General features: G+C 41.9%; 1 protein-coding gene across 2 annotated transcripts in view; it reads right to left on the bottom strand.

Moving 5' to 3' along the window:
* The window catches only part of tp53bp2a (tumor protein p53 binding protein, 2a), a 78,066-nt gene extending 60,806 nt beyond the window's left edge, over positions 1–17,260 (bottom strand). For both annotated transcript variants that reach the window (XM_062520258.1, XM_062520259.1), the window contains exons 1-5: positions 16,697–17,260; positions 15,879–16,026; positions 12,319–12,432; positions 2,460–2,530; positions 1,896–1,997 (exon numbers count right to left, since the gene is read on the bottom strand). In XM_062520258.1, coding sequence (XP_062376242.1) covers positions 1,896–1,997; positions 2,460–2,530; positions 12,319–12,432; positions 15,879–16,026; positions 16,697–16,705 — 444 coding nt within the window. In that variant the 5' untranslated portion in view covers positions 16,706–17,260. The remainder of the gene's footprint in view (positions 1–1,895; positions 1,998–2,459; positions 2,531–12,318; positions 12,433–15,878; positions 16,027–16,696) is intronic.
* Positions 17,261–19,626: the final 2,366 nt, after the last annotated feature.

Genomic DNA, 19,626 nt, shown 5'->3' with positions numbered 1-19,626 from the left:
ATTAACGTTACCTCGAGATAGTTCTCATTACCGAGTCCAGTAGGCTAATCTCCCGTTAGTGCAACTGCGTCTGCCCCAACGCCTGCTCTACCTTAGTCTTCTAAGTTTCGTGCAAATTCTCAATGCGGCTAATAATAACTTGTGCTACTATGGTAACTAAGTTCACATCGACAGTACATGCAGCTAACTTTGCTCTCATCAACAAACCCTGGCAATGTTTTAAAACTAAACTTTCCATAAATTAGTTTGTTAGCAGCCCATTTTAGTCTTCAGCTGGACATCTAAACAGCGGGCGCTACTGTTTTGCTTGTGGTTTACAGCCGGGTCTGTAGTTTTTTCTAACGTGGCCACAGCAGTTTATGAAAAAACTTCTCACTGGTCAGGAAGAGCGTTAATCTCGCGATGAAAAAACTAACGGCGTTAAAATTTTTTGCATTAACGCGTTAATAACGCAATATTTTTGACAGCACTATATGGCCCTTTCCGAAACGTGCCCCTAAACCCTACACACTTCCACTTCGTTTGCGCGTTCACGCGAGGGCCCGCCACATTGAGTATCATCCGAAACGAAATTTGAGTCGAGTGAAGTGCCTAGGGAGAGGGGCTACCACGCCTCCAGGAGTAAGTCAGCATGGATGCGGTCTTGAAACGCAGGTGCAACCGTTTTCAAGTGTTCGTGCAGTTTGTGTATCTCCCTGCCAGTTGTTTTTTGGTTCGTATGACAGCATTTACAGACAAAAGCGTGATTTAAGCTACATTGTAACAACTCATGTTTAGATTGATACTCAGTAAAATGTGCAAGATCGTACAGAAGTAGGCTGTAATATTTAAACACATGTGCAGGTCGCATTTACCGCACTTTTATAATTTGATGTTAAATAAAGTATAAGATGCAACTCCTCACTCATAGTAATGAAAGGAGAGAAGAGGGATGTATATCCTAATACACAGGGATGTCCAGAACATCTTAATTGGCAATTTAATATATATTGCTTTCATCATTTCTATGAAAACTAATATAACGTCAATTTCCTTCTCCCTTCAAGCGCATCCGAAATGTAGCGCTGTTTTACCCCCTACCCCTTCAGTGCGAGTGTTCTCCACACCCACGAGTGGACTTGAAAAGGAAGTTCACTCGCTAACTGAGCCGAAGTGAGTAGGGACTCCGTTTCAGAAAGGGCTTATATATATATATATATGTTGTGAATGTGTGCCTATTCACTATATATATATATTAGTGAATGGGCACACATTCACAACCATCTGCCATTTATTAGTGGGCTTGCTGCAAGGCAAGCCCATCTATTGTTATCCGTCTGCCGTTCTTTGAGAACGCCTCTTCTCCCAGAGCGTTTGAGCTATCGACGCAGTTCAAACACTAAAAAATAAGGCCCGATCCGGTGTAGGTTGCTTGTTAATGTCGGAAGACTGTCGGTTGTCGTTTTTCCGGTATTCCCGATTTTATACCCTTGTAGTTCCGCCATGCTCCACCAGAGGCGTTTCCCCATTGAAATGAATGGGGTTTTCAGTCCCATTGAAATGAAAGGGGAAATAATTTTTTGGGTTTTTTTTCTAATCAGCTAATCAACCTGGCTAGCATTGTTAGCTTTGATAGCATTGTTAAGATAATTAGCATTTTTAACATAACTGCTAGAAATCATTAGCCAAGTTCGCTGATCAACCTGGTTAGCATTGTTAGCTTAGATAGCATTGTTAGCATAATTAACATTATTAACATAACTGCTAGAAATCATTAGCCAAGTTCGCTGATCAACCTGGTTAGCATAGTTACCATTTTTGCAAGCCCACTCTTGCAGGTCCTCGGATATGCACATTTCTAGTTATCATTCTAATATTTTTTCAACAGTGTCTTTATTCTCTCATGCACCGATTACCTTTGAGGCCAGGAGTTGCTGTTGAGCATCAATCTGCTGCTGTTGTCTGGCTGCCATCTCTTGCAGCTCTGCAAGGGTCATGTCCATGCATGGAGCAGATACCTGTACAGGCCGTTTCAGAGGTCAAGAACAAAGGAGACTAACAGAGTAAGAGCTAAATGTATCACACAACGAAACTTTTATTAGCTTTCCATTCAAATTCATGGCTGCACTGAGACAAGCTGAAAGCCCATTTGTATTCATGGCTGCTCCTTAAGCTCTTGAAAACCACTGCGGTCATGTCAATTGCAAAGTTTTACAAAAGTTGTACCTCAAGGCATTTAACATATTACGAGTCAGTCAAGACACTGCATTATCACAGCAGTTTTTTTGTGTTTTGGTCAGAGGAGAGGGAGAGGACATGCAAGAACGAAGCAAATGTAAATCAGTAAGCTAGGTCATAACAAGGGGTCTGACAATGTTACTAAAACATGCTGTTGCAAACTGTCCACCAGTTGCTAGTTTCAAAAAAGTTGCAGCTCTTCTCATACGTCTTTGATCTGAAATGGTCTTTAAATAACTAACCCCATTCTCCATCCTTCTATCCACTGGCCCCTTCAACCCATTCTTCTTGTACTCTGTGCCTCTGGAACTACCTGGAGAAGAAACAGTCAGAAAAATGTAATGCAGTACCCAATGCCAACATCTTCAACGCCAACATCTTCAACAATGTGACCTACAAGAACGCAATAAGCATCTTTGATATGGTGATTACGCGTCCTGAAAAGTGCTGAAAATTAGATAGAGGCTAACAGCAATACATTTTAGAATAAGTTATTATTTCACAGAATATGTTATTTACTCTGGCAATGCACAGCATTTTAGGTGTTCTGCACTTTGTTTCTGTAAAGATTTGGCAATATAGTCATTCTATGAAACGGGTATCTTTTCCACTATAAAATCTAAGTAAACTTCTTTTCAGTTTATCCACAGCCTTAGAGGAACACGCCACCCCCATGTGAAATTGGGTTACTCCCCGCAGTCCCTCGAGTTGGATGAGTGAGCCAAAGCGTTTTGTAGCCGACCCAGCCACTGTCCTAATCTAGAAACGGCCTGGTTAGCCTTAACCCTCTAACCGCCCAAGGCGCCGTACGGCGACATGCAACGTCACTGATTAAAACAGACGGTAGATCCGAGTTGGGTGACAAATCTCCTTTGTACTCTCCACCACTAGTTGGCAGACATCCAGAGCTTCGATTCAAGCCCAAAATTGAGTAACAAAGTTTTCAGGAAGTGCCTGTATTACTCGCGAGAAACACAAGAAGAAGACGCATTTCCTGTTTATAACGCGGAAGTAAAATGCGCGATCGCGATGCACATATTGAAGCAGAAAAACGGCAGAAAAACGGCAAATGTTAAAAAACAAACTCATGTGTTATGAAGTCTTGGGTCTGCCATTCACCTACTCTGATTCTGAAGGAGAATATCTGCCTTTTGGAGATTATGATCGGTCGTCCATTTGCAGTGGCAGTGAAGATGCGTCTGTGAATGGAGGTGCGTCTTTGCGTGTGTACGTCAGTGTCTGCCTGCAGCAATATTGGCCAGAGGGTTCAAATAAGCATGGTGTGCTAGGTGCCAGTGATAATCATGATGATAGTGTCTGTAATTGACATGGTACAGACAGCAGGGCTAGTAAAAATAGGGCTCTGGAGAACTACAAAGTCACACGCAATAGGAACTGATTTGACCAGGCTACTTTATTGTATAGTAACATAGGGATTGTGGTAATACTAATAGTTTACTATTGTTAGTTTATATGTGACTGTGGTCCTGTTCGTTTGTTATGTAGGAGAAATTAAAAAAATCAAAGTAAAACTGCTCAAATGTGTTCAACAACTAGTATTTACTAAAAGGTGCATCATTTTTATTTATTTTTTTTTAAGGTATTTTTTGGGGCTTTTATGCCTTTAATCAGATAGGACAGTGTAGGGTGACAGGAGGCGAGTGGGAGAGAGAGTAGGGTGGGATCCGGAAAGGACCACGGGTCGGGAATCGAACCCGGGTCGCCGGCGTGCGGTGCAGGTGCCCCAGCCAGTCGCGCCACGACTGGGGCCAAAAGGTGCATAATTTGACGTTATTGCCATCCTGTGACGTCATACTATGCAAATTAGATGAGTAAATTGACCCCCTTCATAAACTTTAGTTCATACTCAATGATTTTCACATTTACAGTAGGACTTTATCTCTGACCACTTTCAAGCCATGGCCTTTTGAAATTTTTATGCAAAAATCAAAAAAAAAAACCTGGGCGCTTAGAGGGTTAACTTGCTAGCATGTCGTTGCAAAAGTGAATCAAATAACTCAATCAAATAATATGATTTTTTATAATTATTTCTCGTAACCTGTACATTCACATCAAGTGCAAATATGGCATATAAAGAAAACTGCTCGTTTTTTTTATGTATGTATTACTATATATTATTATTTATCTCCCTCAACAATGGAATTCTCTTCTCTGATTGGCTAATGGGGTGGCCATTAACTTCGTATAACCTGCTACCTTCGAAGTAGTTCCCGTATCACACTTGAATATTAATTCGCCAAACTCGTTGCGAAGTTTAAATGAACTGTCACGTTGCATCCAAGCTGAAATACAGACGTGCAGCACCATAGTAACATTGTAGCATATGACGGAGGTGGATTGTAGCTAGTTGGATGCCATGTAGGCTATAAAAGTAGCGATTTTTCAAAGTTAAAGTTAATCAGAATCCTGGGAAATGCCCGCTTGACAACGGCAGAGATAGAACTAACGACTGGCTTTTGGCCGTAGCAACCAGCCATTTAGAACTAACGACTGGCTTTTGGCCATAGCAACTATCCATTTAGAACTAGTAACGGCAGTTTTGTCCTGCAAGTAGAAAGTTGATATGTGGCGGAAAGTAGTCCCACAGTCAAGACAGTTTTAGCGATGTTAACGGACGCAACGGTGGAATAAAACTATGTTCTAAATATACAGGTTATGAATACAAACGGGAGATAAGCGGGATAACGGCCTTCGAGGTCGACCGGTTCGATGGAAATAATGGCACGGCGGAGGTAACTCCGTCTCCGTGCTTCGCACGTCGCCGGAGTTCTAGACCTCCACCTAGCCATTATTTCCATCGAACCGGTCACCTCGTCGGCCGTTATCCCTTACATATAATACATATACATGTATGATGTATGTAAACACAAACATACACACACGCACACACAGAGGGGAGAATACGTATTTGAACCCATGCTTAAGTTGACTAAAAAGATGAATAGAAAATCATCTTCATGCTTTAATTCAAAAAATGAGTAAAAATCAAGGATTTTCTTCAAAAAATTAAGAATGTATCGTAAATAAATACATTTTCTTCCTAAAATACAGGGGGCATACCATAAGTAGGCCTGTGTTGACCCCTATGTCAATTATTGCATGGTGTTTTTTCCAGTTAGCCTATTAGTCTGTTTGATGCTCATTGAGCTCAATGCAAATCAATGCGCGTCCTGCGTTCTACAGAGGGTGCATTAAACATTATTTGCACACCTATCCAATTTGTTGGCCGTATCACACTGGAATAGCCTATTAATTTGGCAAACTCGTTGTGAAGTTTAAATGAACGGTCACGTTGCATCCAAGCTATAGACGTTCAGAACATAACATTGTCGCACATGACGGTGGTTGATTTTAGCTAGTTGGAGGGCAATTAAAATAGCGATGTTTCAAAGCTAAGGTTCATAGAAAAGAGATAGAACTGACTGGCTTTTGGCCATAGCGATCATCCATTTAGAACTAGCAATGGCAGTTTGTACTGCAAGTTTAGAAATTAGTTGATATCATGTGGTGGAAAGAAGTAGCCTAGTTCTACTAACAAGACAACATATTTTTAGCGATTTAAACCAAAGATTGTCTAGTTACACCGTCTCTGTTGAAACTTTTACATCATAACAGGAAATTAACACAAAACATATGGTAACAGTGGAATAAGTGGGATAATGGACTCCACGGCGTTCGGTCCAAGAAATAAATGCACTTAGAAGGGGCCGTTTTACCTCTATGTTCATATTTGTGAACCGAACACGGTGTCGTCCACGACAAAAATGACTCCCGCATTGCATACAGATTAAGGGCAGCCTTCACCCTTCCCTTAATTTTCTAACCGGAGGACTACAAATAGAAAATGCAGTATGCTACGAGAAAGATGCTGTTACATCTGAAGGATACAGCCGTCCCATCCATTTTCAGTACAGAGGCAGAACAGTGTTCATCATCCATGCCTGTAAGTATCATTTCTATCCTTCCTTAGGTTATACACAAAGCTATCGATAGATATCGATGGCTTTGGTTATACATTGCTAACGTTATATCTGTATTGACGGAAGTTGAGGGTTTCCAGGTGCTGCGTGGTGTCTTTGCGCCTGGCAGCTGTGTGCCGGTGCTACAGATGGTACGGGTTGAGAATGCTCCTTTTTTTCCCCACACATCGGGAATGCCGAAGGTGCGGCATTGTAATTAAAACTGCAACCGCAGGAGGGCAACATAAGACCGCCCTAATAACATGCAGCTTTGGCTCATGCCGGAAAACACTCTGGTCAATGGAGAGGGAGAGAAATGCTTATTAGGCCTACCTTCTTTCAATGAAACAGCAGTGTCTGCTCAACTTTCTAAAGCATGCAGTTTAAGAAGGCTTGTGCGTGTTACATCTAGCCTACATAAAAAGTGCGTGTTACATTTAACCCTGCGCTCTGCTGCGCTGTGAAATTATAGGCTACAGCATTGCCGGGACATTCTAAAACTCTTAACTAGGGATGTCACGAGAACCGATACTTGCGATACCTCTCGATTCTGAAATGAAAAAACACCGGCGATGCCTATTTTTTTGAAGCACCGTAAGCACCGACGCCAGCATAAGCATCGGTGCTGCGACTCTTCCGGAACTGTTGGGGGCAATACAGTGTTCCACACTTAGACTAATTTGTGGCGATGCGCCACAGATTCAGCATCGGCTGCCACATATTGCGTTTCGCTACTTTTTAAATGTATTTATCTATTTTTTAACGCTATTGAAAAACATGCAACATTCGTTAAGCTGAATTTCCTTTCCCTGCTCTCCCTCTCTGTCACTCATGCGTCTGTCTCTCATGCACACACATATGCACACACACACAGCCTCTCCCCTCCGTGCACACAGCGTCTGTCCATGAAAACCAACCAGATCATTCCTGGAAGCGTGGTCGTACTGATGCACCTGACGCTGCCCGGGTGGAAGCATAGTTCTTCCGCAACTTTTGTAGACTATGCGTGCAACTTTACCAAACAGTAGAAGTAAACTCATTCTCCTTGGCCCGCTCTCGTGCGTGTCAATGGACACCCGCCCACGACATGCACATGTAATCCAAATAAAACATTCACAATCGTGAACGCAATGACGCACAGAAGACGACTAGCTAAATTGCTGTTTAAAATCCGGTTAGCATCATTAGTAGGCTATGCTGCAGACATTTGATTAAAACTCTTGCATTCAAGTTGACTGACCATCTATACCAGGGGTCTCCAACACGGTGCCCGCGGGCACCAGGTAGCCCGCCGGGAACTTTTGAGGCGCCCGCGTGGATGTTCTAAAAATAGCCATTGGTTGACGCAGAGTTCAGAGTTTTACATTTTTAAAAATATTATATATATTTCTAAACGTTTTCGTGTTATAATACAAGTTTAGCTGTAGAGGAGACCAACTTGTAAGATTTCCTACAACATTTGAAAATGAATTTAGTGACGTAAATAAAGAAAATGATAATTATACCGCCAAAAGTTACCACCGCGCAGACTCCCCTTAACATTAGAACACAAAATGTAAACAAGGATAACTTCTGCAGTGCGTGTCTTTCAGTAGGCTAATAGCTATGTCTGAGACCAAGAAAAAAAAGACGTATCACTTCCAGTGCGAATGGGAAGAAGAGTTCTTCTTCACTACAGTTAAAGACAAAAGCGTTTGTCTGATTTGTGGAGCTGCCGTTGCTTTGGCCAAGAGACACAATGTGGAAAGACATTTTTCTACATTGCACAGAACTTTCCATGCTAGCTACCCACCAGGCAGCACACTGAGGGCAGAAAAGGTGCGTGAGCTAAAAGCAGCTTTGGGCAAGCAGCAATCCTTCTTCACAAAGCCCGTGAAACAGTCAGTGGCTACAACTGAAGCCTCATTTAGGGCAGCACAGTACCTGGCTGTGAACAAGAAGGCCTTTTCGGATGGGGAGGTTGTGAAAGGGGTAATGTCCGTGGTAGCAGACACCTTGTTCAAAGACCATAAGAACGGGAAAGAAATCATCGCTGCTATCTCGGATGTCCAGCTAAGTGGCAATACCATTGCCAGGAGAGTGTCAGCGATGTCCACGGACTTAACGCAACAGCTTAACCGTGACCTGGGCACATGCAAATGGTTCAGCATCCAATGTGATGAATCTGTGGACAACAGTAGCACGGCGCAGCTGATGGTCTTCGTTCGCATGGTCTTCAGTGATTTCACGACAAAAGAAGAAATGCTGACTTTGCTTCCCCTGAAGACAACAACTAAGGCTGTTGACATCTATGAAGCCATGAAGCGGTACTTCACCGAGAAGAATATCCCATTGGAAAAGTTGGTATCGGTGACGACCGATGGAGCCCCCGCAATGACCGGCCGTCATTCAGGGTTCGTTGCGCGCTGCCGACAAGATCCCGATTTTCCACGGTTTCTAAATTACCACTGCATCATCCATCAGCAGGCAATATGTGCGAAAGTGATGGGTTTCGACCACGTCATGACTCCGGTCGTGAAGATTGTGAATAGCATCCGCTCCAAAGCCACACAACACAGGTCATTCAAACTTCTCTTGGAGGAGCTGTCAGCTGAGTACGGTGATCTCTTGCTGCACACAGAGATTCGCTGGCTCAGCAGGGGTAGAGTTTTACAGCGTTTTCTGTCCCTTCTGGATGAAATAAAAGAATTCATGGATTCGAGAGGTCAGGACACTGCTTTGCTCCAAGACCCCGAGTGGAAGCTCGACCTTGCCTTTCTAACGGACATCACAGGGAAACTTAACCATCTCAACTGTGAGTTGCAAGGCAAAGACAAGAATGTCACTGACATGATCAGTGCTGTGAGTGCATTCAGAGCCAAGTTGAACATTTTCTCTGTGCATTTACAAAGTAAGAAATTTCTTCACTTTCCATCTGTGCAGTCAATTCTAAACATTACTGCTCCTGCGTCTGGGGCCTTGGACAGGGCTGCAGAAAAGTACACCCAGCTCATATCTAGGCTTGGGCATGAGTTTGAGGAGAGATTTCAGGACTTTGACAAACTGCAGCCATGTGTCACATTCATTTCTAATCCCTTTTTGCAAGTTGATATCACATGCATTTCAGAGCAGTTAGGTGAAACTTTTAACTTAAATGCTGGTGAGCTAGAAATGGAAATCCTCACGTTGCAAAATGACATTACTCTCAAAGCCCACCAGGGTTCCCCTCAGTTTTGGTGTCTTGTGGACTCAGAGAAATACAAAGGTTTGCATACAGCAGCTTTAAGAGCTGCTTGCTTATTTGGTTCAACCTATCTGTGTGAGTCAGCCTTCTCTAACATGAGCTTCATTAAAAACAAACACAGAACTCGTTTAACTGATACTCACCTTGAGGATTCTATTAGAGTTGCTGTGTCAAGCTACACCCCTAACTACAGTGCACTGGTGGACTCCATGCAATGCCAGGCTTCCCACTAGCCTTGCAACAGCTTTACTGTAAATGTCATAAATGTGCCTAGCCTAGAAAGACATTTTACTACTCTAAAATGTAATGTAAATTTGGGAATTTAAAATAAAAGTTAATATTATTTAATACAATTGTTGAGACTATTAATTACTCATGTCTTCATTGATTATTATTGATTAACACAAATAATTTTACATAGTCATAGTTTTATAGTGAAATTAAGACGTTTATTTTTAGTTCCCCCCCCCCCCCCCCCATCAGAAATTTCAGTAGCCTATATAGAATGTATAAATAGTTACAGAATGTGTGTGTGTTCCAAATAAAGACTTATCTTGTAAAAATAAATCATTCACCTTATATGAAAGCAGAGCGATAAAAAGGTGATGCAAGTTGTTGTTTTTTATACAATCCACTATAGTGCGGCAGATTAAGTCCATATTCCAGGACAATCGTTCACTTTGTGGTACAAGCACCAAAATTGGCATGAATAATCCACAGATCCTACTTTTTGAGAAAAGCACATTAGCCACCTGAAAATCCAACATGGCGGCCATTTTTCAAGATGGCCGCCACATCAAATGTAAGAAAAACATTTTTGCTATTAAACTTTTATGGCTGGGTGTATTAAAATGATCTAGGCATCAATTTGTATGTTATTTTGACATGATAAATCAAATGGTTCAAAAATAAATAAATAAGGCTATTTTCCAAGATGGCGGCCATAAACAGTTGGATTGCACTCAAATATTGTTTATTGAAGCTTACTCTCGAATAGCATTTATCCTCTTACCGCTCTCTCGAATATCTCGAAAAAGCTTTGCACTGCTCAGCATAGCACCATAGGATATATTTTAAAGCCAGTCAATATTTTATTATTGTTTTAAAACCAAGGATATTTGTAATGGTGGATATTTTAGAATATACCATGAAATATAATCAAAGATGAAACTGTATGAAAATGTAACATTGCGAATTGTGATTTAGTAGCCTAAAGCTGCAATTATTTGATTGAATCTGTATAGCCTATTGTGCGTACCTGTTGATCATATATCCTAAGGAGAGCCAGGGCGTTTTTAATGCTTTTTAAAGGTCCCAGAGAATGGAAATAATTTTTTTCTTGGTTTTCATGAATTATGAGAGGTTGTGCATAAACAAAGAGCTATCATGAACATGAGGCATGGTTGTGCGCTCCTTCATATGGAAATCTTGAACTTAGAAATAGACACTAAAAAACGGGCGATTCAGCAAAACTGCTTGCTTGTTATGTCAGACCTCGCAAAGCCATTGAAGTTCAATTGGGGTTGCCAAAGAGGGCGCCATTTAGTCAAACAGACCATTTCAATACCCAGCCTAAATATATGGTTTTAATTAGTCTTGTAAAATTGCAATTGAGTTTATTTTTTTAAATCAAAGTTGAATATATACTATTTTAACATCAGAGAACACAGTGCAATACTCAATTCATCCATTCTCTGGGACCTTTAATAAAATGTAATTAGTAAAGAGATCGTACCACATTGAACACTAATATTTTGTCCCTAGCAACCAAATCTGTCGTCTGTCAAATAGCCTACAGTTGCATGTTCAGTTCTAAACAAAAACATTCAGGAATTATTTCTACAAAAACGGAAACGTGCGTTTCCGAGGCTACAGTTTTACAAGTTTAAACTAGCCTGTGTAAACTTCTAGCCTGGCACGCCCTCCCAGTGACGCAACGCCTTCAGGCTTTTGCTGCTGGTCTGGTCAACTGCTCATTGAGAAGGATTTCTGAGTTCCCGAAATCTGCGGAACTGCCCCCTTTGGTCGAGAACCAATCAACTTTGAGCAGCTCCAACGGCTCTGGGTAGAGGCGTGTTCAAGGCAGAGGAAAGAGTGTTGTTATTGGTTTAAACTCGGCAAACCGCTTTCTGACATCTACCAGTAGCAAATCGAGGCACTTAAAGGAGGCGGGTCAACCAGCGCTTGCAAGAAACCGTGTTAGCACAGGCTGTTGGTCAGACTAAAGTCTCGCAGAGCCTTTGAAAGTCGATGGTAATCAGGCTAGTAAACTTCAGACAATTTCAGTATTTTACAACACGTGAATGAAAAGCCGTCACAAGTTGTTGTTAGCTGTGGGCTAGATGGCACAAGTGTTTGTCACAACAAATTACAAGATGCAGTGGGCTGTATGCTTTCATAGTAGACGACGTTAAAGCGCTCAAAAAGTGTTATGCCGCTCATCCCATACATTTGGTAGATTCAACGGAGAACCATTCCTGCGAGAGTCGTCAAATCTAGCCAGGTTTATTCGTGTTTGCAGACATCTGAGATATGCGTAGCAGTGGCACCTGATATCAAACATAAATACCCATGCTGAATGAGCGCATAGGCCCACTCAATTTGAGAAAGCTTCTTTTTTTAATGCGTTCTACAGAGAAGCAAGACTAGCGGCCACGGTTTGGAATGACAGGGAGAAAACATGACAAGAGTAATGAGGCGAATATCACTATACATTTATTTATTCATTTATTGAAGATGCTAGTTCAGGCGGCAGCCCTCTGTTGTTAAGGCGGCCACCTTAGCAGGAAAGCGCTGCGGGAAACCCTGTTACCGATTGATATTTGTAATACCCTTTTACCCTTAATACCTAATCTTGCATGAAAAGAGGGTCTGGGTCTGTATACATGCAGTACTGACCTGACTCATGGTTTGATGCTCTGTTATGGCGTAAGAGGAAGCGCACTTCAGCTCTCTGTTGTCCCCAGCCCTGCAGCAGATCCAGCATCCTCTCCCCATCACCCACTGGACGCTCTAGCGGACAATCAAAGTCAAATCATGCAACATTTGATTAAACTTATCTATATCCACACTACCACAAACAAATCAAATAAAGGGTATAAGAAAGGCTGTTGGCAAACAATGAATTGGGATAGATGGCAGTTGACAAACAAAAAATGGTACATTACTCCTGAAATAAAATGTTCTTCTAAATGATCTATTTCACAGACCCACACTCAATTTCAGAAGGAAGCATTATTGCACCATTCGTTTCCCAACCGCCATATAACAAGACAACAATGACGACTTCCTCCTTGGAAGATGGCAGCACTTGTCCCTCTGTGGTCAGGAACATAAATAAACATTTTGCGATCTTCAAACCCTTCTGACCAAGTCAATTTTTTGATGTTACACTCTGAAGGAAATAGACTTTATTTCAGATAAGTGTTTAGCTTTTTCTGCGGTTTGCTGACTGATTGCTACATACGAGCTTGCTTGACAACAGATAGCAATCAGTCTGTCAGAAGCAGAAACTAGCATAGGAAGTCCTGAAAGACTCGTATAAAATATATTAAATCAACCAACGTAATATTAATTTAACGAAACTCAAGATTCTAACTAGATAGATAGATAGATAGATAGATAGATACTTTATTGATCCCCAAGGGGAAATTCTAGGTCCCATTAGCTTAAGACACCACACACAACATAACTACAATGTAAACAGGATGATACAAAGCAAATCAACAAATCAACATGACTAAAAGAGCAACAAAATACCAAATACTAAATATAAAGATGTGCATGAATGTACTGAGGATTGGTACTGTGATCCAGTATGAGGTGTGTCAAATTGGTAGTGCAAATAAGTCCAACAGTGCAACACTGCACGATTAAAGTCTAGTCAGTGTTTCCCACACAGACAAATTTGTGGCGGTGCGCCACAGATTTAGCACCGGCCGCCACATATTGCGTTTCGTTATTCTTTTATTTATTCTTATGTTGAAACGCTATTGAAAAACACGCAGCATTCGTAAAGCTGAATTTCCTTTCCCTGCGCTCCCTCTCTGTCACTCGCGCATCTGTCTCACACACACACACACACACACACACACACACACACACACACACACACACACACACACACACACACACACACACACACACACACACACACACACACACACACACACACAACCCTCTGTGAAAACCAACGAGATCATCCCTGGAAGCGTGGTAGGTGGTCGCACTGATGCACCTGACGCTGCTCGGGTAGAAGCATAAAGTTCTCCCACAACTTTTGTAGTCTATGCGTGCAACTTAATTACCAAACAGTAGAAGTAAACTCATTCTCCTTGGCCCGCTCTCGTGCGCGCTCAATGGACAGCCGCCCTCCACATGCACATTTAATCCAAATAAAACATTCACAATCGTGGACGCATTGACGCACAGAAGACGACTAGCTAAATTACTGTTATATTCGGTTAGCATCATTAGTAGGCTATGCTGCAGACATTTGATTAAAACTCTTGCATTCAAGTTGACTGACCAACAATGTTTTTTCAACTCCAAGACTTAAAAGGGCCTGTCCCAAGGAGAAAAAGTATTAGCTTACCTTGAAACTTAAACACATGTGGGGAAACTGAACAGTCCAACCAGTAGAGTATGATAAGCTTAGCGGCTCACAGGACGCTGTCGGGGGGTAAGTCAGTGCTGATGCACAACGTTGCTGACAGGGAACCCATATAACTTCGTGTCTTAAAACCCGAACTATCCCTTTAACTTAAAGATTTCTTGATTGTTCTTGAATTTGAATTTCACTTGCTATAGAAGATCGTTGAAGACCAGTAACCACTCGGTGAGCTGCACTTTTAAAAACAAACGTTTAGGGGTGTTTTAAGGACAGAATAGAGCACGCACAAAGCTAGCAATGTTAAAGCCATACAGAGCTCCATTCTGAATCTGCCAAATTCCACAAACAGGCTCAATCGTCGAAATTTCGGTGTCTAACACTCGTTTTCATAATAGGCAATACAGAAAACGGGCTTAAAGTGTAAAATACCGAACTATTCCTTTAACCAAGAACATAATCTGCACGGAGCAGGTTTGGGATGCAGTGTAAATTGCCATGGCAGCATACCTCAGTTAAAACCTATCCACCTTTCGTAGTATGGGTTAATCGGGAAGTTACGCCACGAGTGATCAACTTACTCTCGAAGTTACCCAGCTAAGCCAGTAACCCCGCTTCGTAGTACAGGCGCCTGCTAAATCAAATGCTAGCGTAGCCTAGTCACATAACTCAAAAATGTTCAGTTATAACACATAAAATACAACACAATAGGCTACATTAACTTTTTCAGTTCATTCCTCGTTCACAAATCTTCTTCTTTGGTGTCCAAGTTTAACAGCTGGTCGATTACCTCATCTAGCATGCCTTGATCCCTCTCGTCATTATCCGAGTCAGTATCATTACTGTTACCTGGCAGTTCCATGATGATTCCGACCTTCCTGAAAGCACGGACCACAGTTGAGACTGATATCCGAACCCAGGCATCCACGATCCATTGGCAGATAGTGGCAGATAGTTGCCCGGCGCCCTCTCTTGGTGAATGTGTGTTCACCTTCTGTCATCCACTGCTCCCATGCAGCTCGCAGTTTAGCTTTGAACGCCCTGTTGACACCAATATATAGTGGCTGGAGTTCTTTAGATAATGCACCGGGAATGATGCAAGCTCCGAATTTGTTTGCTTCTCTTGGTTTTTGACAGCATCGGTCATGGAGTCGCAGATCAATAGGGACAGAGATTTGTGGGAAAAGCCATCCAGTCTCTTGACGTAAATTTCTCTCAGCCACTCACTCATCTTGTCCTCGTCCATCCAGGGTCCTTACACACACGGTGTTATGGTGAAGCACAGTAGGCCTTACTCCTCCACGCTCCTGACTACGGTAGCCGTAATGCTGCAAGCGGTGCGGCTTTGTAGTTTACCAAAGTAAAAGATTTTGACAGAGCGCCGTGAACCACACAAAATCGATTCGAGGTCAGTAAGCACAACTAGAATTAATCCAGATATAAGGCATTATAAAGCACGCTGTCGTTTTTTGAGAAAATTAAAGGCTTTTAAGTGCACCTTATACGGTATATTTTCACAAAACACAAGGTCGCACTCAACTTTTAAAATCTACTCTCATTTCATTTTCATCCACAAGAACATGCGTGTAAGTATCCATGTCAGTACCCATGGACGCATGCTGTCACGCCAAACAGAAAACAAGCATCTCAAAAACTCTCAGATGTTGCAATGAGATAATCAAAAGCTATCCAGTGTGAATTTGTCTTCTACAACCAACTGAATACTTCTGTCTTGCCCCTAATCTTCCAAGTGCATATAGAGCAACCTACGATAGCCCGTATTCTTTCCAATGCATGCAACTCCCTAAGATTCAGAGCTGTACAGAATGATACAGTTACCAAATTTTACCTGATCCACGCCACATCTCCGCAAGGTGACAATCTATTTCTCCAGGCTCTTTGCACAGCTCCACCACATCACGGCACACTGTGTCAGGAGTGATGGGTACCTCTGTGAAATGCTGGTCATTGTTGCTGAGGTAAACAGTCAAAAACATCTGTGGAGAAAAGCAAAACACATCCCAAATTTAATATTTGATTTAAAATGAAGCTTCTCAATCTTCATTTATCTTCATAATCTTGGTGCTGACTGCACACAGCAAGACTAATTCCGAGATGTTAACTACCCCGTGCAACACTTTTATCCGAATTATTAGTTAAAGGAACATTTCACCGTGTTTTCATATTAAACCATGTTATTCCCTTAAAGGTAGGGTATGGAATTAGCTTTTTTGCAAAATCACTTGAAATCCTATTCCTAATCCGTGAAAGCCAAACTTTCCAAGCAAGATCTCTTTGATTTGACGAACCCGTCGTCAACGACATTAGTTCTCTTGGAAACTTGTTTAAATTGACTACTCAAGCCATTTATGGAAAAGTGGATAGAATATATGCCATGTAGCATGCTACAATCATGCAACTAAGTTCAAATACGCTTACATGAATTTATGTGCTGGAAAGGCAAGTTAACGCTACCTCATCCTCATGCCTTACTTTCGTTAACGTTATCTAGGGTTTCTGCCATTTCCGTGTAACGCTAGGCAGGCTAACTAAGTGAGCTAATGCTGAAGTTACACTTGCAGAAATAACCGTTTCATTAACGTCAAGAGACAGTGAGTTAATGTCGTGAAGAAAGAAAGTGTAACAAAGTGAGGCAATAAAACTCACCGGCATCATATTGGCGTCGATAAATCAATTATTCACGTTAACCTTTTAAAGTAAGAAGCTAATGGTGGCTCCCAGGAAAGCGTCGTAGAATTCCTGTAATCCAGGAGAAACTGCATTCGTTCATGGGAGACTTTATAACTCTTCGAAGGAGAGTTAACGTTGCTGAATTATTAAGCGTTGCATTAACTTTAACGAAATATTCGCTGTCTGAGTCAACGTTGGGTGTTACAAAAAGATCCAATGGATGCGCAACTTGAAAAATAAACCCAATTCTTTTCGGGAGATTGACCTGTTGCGATTAAATTTGAGACTGTTGCCAGAAAAGTTTTCTCTTGCTAGCGACGTACAGCTTAGTTAGCTATCAGCTAAGCATCTCAGTGACGTTCCAAGTTTTGTCAGCTTTCAACAACTATCTTGATCGAAAACTACGCAGTCTCATTTCAAGGTGTGGGTGCTGATCCACAAAGGAATTAGGACAAATAGTAATATAACATTCGCTAAATCATAAATGGTCAACGCAAATCCAACAACAACGACGTTTGAGTTTCGATGCGTTTCAAGAACCTGCCGTCCAACCCAGAGTGACGTAGTACTAAATTCATCCCTTTGGAATTTCAGCCCCGCCTCTCTCACCTTATTGCCTGCGGAACTCCTCGTCCTAAACTACAAGTGCAAACCCTAACAACTTTGACAGCCTCACCAATATACACTGCTCAGAAAAAATAAAGGAACACTTTGAGAATTCAAAGCATTCAAATCATGCTGGATATGTATAATATGGAATGTGTTAGGAGGAATGAACGGGTGTTTTATGGAAATTAAATTATCAACATGAGGGCTGAATTCAAAGACCCCCAACAAATCAAAGTGAAAAAAATGATGGCTATTCCATTTTGCCTACATTTTTATCACAGTGACTCAGTAGTTTGTGTGTCAGGGCATGTTCTTAAAGAGACAACGGGTGGTGTTTCTGGGGATCTGTTCCCAGCCATTAGATGCTGTGGAGCAACCTGCCCGTGTTGGATGGACCAAAACATAATATCAGAGGTGCTCTATTGGATTTCGGTCAGGGGAGTGTGGGGGACAATCAATGATATGTCGTGGATGTGCATCATGGGGAACCCAGGGCCCAGTGCACCAGTACAGGATCAGACAATGGGTCTGATAAGCATCCCGATAACTAAGAGTGCGGATGCCTTTGTCTAGCCCGTAGAGGTCTGTGCGTCCCTCCAAGGATATTTCTCCCCAGACCATCACTGACACACCACCAAACCGGTCATGAATGATGTTCTCATGACTCTCATGAAGTCAGTTTCTGACAGAGTAGTCAGAGACATTCACACCAGCGTCCTGCTGGAGGTCATTCTGTAGGGCTCTCAGAGCTTCTTCTGTTCCTCCTTGCACAAAGGATACTGGTTCTGCTGCTAGGTTAAGGACCTTCTACCACACTGCATCTCTCCAACTGCCATTTCCTCCATGCTCGAGACTGCGCTGGAAGCCACAGCAATCCTTCTGACAATGGAACGTATTGGTGTGCCATTCTGGAGGAGTTGGACTACCTGTGCAACCTCCAGATACTGGCTTATGCTATAGTGACACTGACCCTATAGCCAAATGTGAAACTGTGAAATCAGTGAGATTGACTTGATGCTATGACATCGTGAGCTGAGAATTATAAGGTTCTATCTCCATTTTGGTCGAAATTGAGTTTTTGACATCATCTGATCCATTAGGTGCTTATTAATGCCTGTGTGGTGTTATTTTTGTAAAAAAAAAAAAAAAAAAAAGTTAATTATTAGCAAAACAAAAAAGTACTACAGTACAGTTTTTCTAGCTATGTAAAACTTTGATGCTCAATATCTCAGAACTACCCTAAACGGAGATAGAACCTTATAATTCTAAGCTCACGACATAGTATTCCCTTATTTTTGAGCAGTGTATTAATAGCTTATAAGCTGATTTGCTGAACCATATCAATTCTGTGGGCAAGTTATTATTTAAGGGTTGCATACAGTAAAACCACCAACCACGTGGAGGTGCGAAACAATGGTACGTCAATGGTACGTTTGCAACCTTCCTTGATTATTACGCAGATGTGTGTAGTTCCATGTCAAATCAGTCTAGAAAAACACCAGGTTTCATTTTCAGTAGGTCTTATTGCACTTTCTAACTTAAGAAGAGACACGTTTTAAATGGGAAAAGCTAAAAGTTGTATCGCCAGACTCACAGAATGGCTGGATGAAGGGGAAAAAGGGGAAAAAGGTAAAAAAGGTAAATATCAATTGTTCTGCTCGAGGGGAGGTGGAAAATTAGCTTATTTCCAAAATGGCGGAATAAACCAGTGTTTCCCACACATAGACAAATTTGTGGCGGTGCGCCACAGATTCAGCACCAGCCGCCACATATTGCGATTCGTTATTCTTTTATTTATTTATTTATTCTTTATTTTGAAACGCTATTGAAAAACACGCAGCATTCGTAAAGCTGAATTTCCTTTCCCTGCGCTCCCTCTCTGTCACTCGCGCGTCTGTCTCTCATACACACAAACACGCACAGCCCCTACCCTCCGTGCACACCGCGGCTGTCTGTCTCCATGAAAACCAACGAGATCATCGGTGGTCGCACTGATGCACCTGCATGACGCTGCTCGGGTAGAAGCATAAAGTTCTCCCGCAACTTTTGCAGTCTATGCGTGTGTGACCTTGTGAACTTTGACCTGACTACGCCACCTGGTGCCTCACACACCAAGATATATTATACAAACGTTAACTGTTGAATACCCAATCTAGGCAAACAGGTTCATACAAATACACAGTATATGAACTGGACAGAGACGTGCTTTTAGTGGAAAAATAACAGTACTTTATTAATAAATAACAGTTTAAAAAGTCACTCCGTCATACTGGAGGCACAATTTGGCCAGGAAACAG

Source organism: Sardina pilchardus, chromosome 18, assembly GCF_963854185.1.
Source record: "Sardina pilchardus chromosome 18, fSarPil1.1, whole genome shotgun sequence".
Taxonomy (NCBI): domain Eukaryota; kingdom Metazoa; phylum Chordata; class Actinopteri; order Clupeiformes; family Clupeidae; genus Sardina; species Sardina pilchardus.
This window is presented reverse-complemented; position numbering and strand designations above follow the sequence as displayed.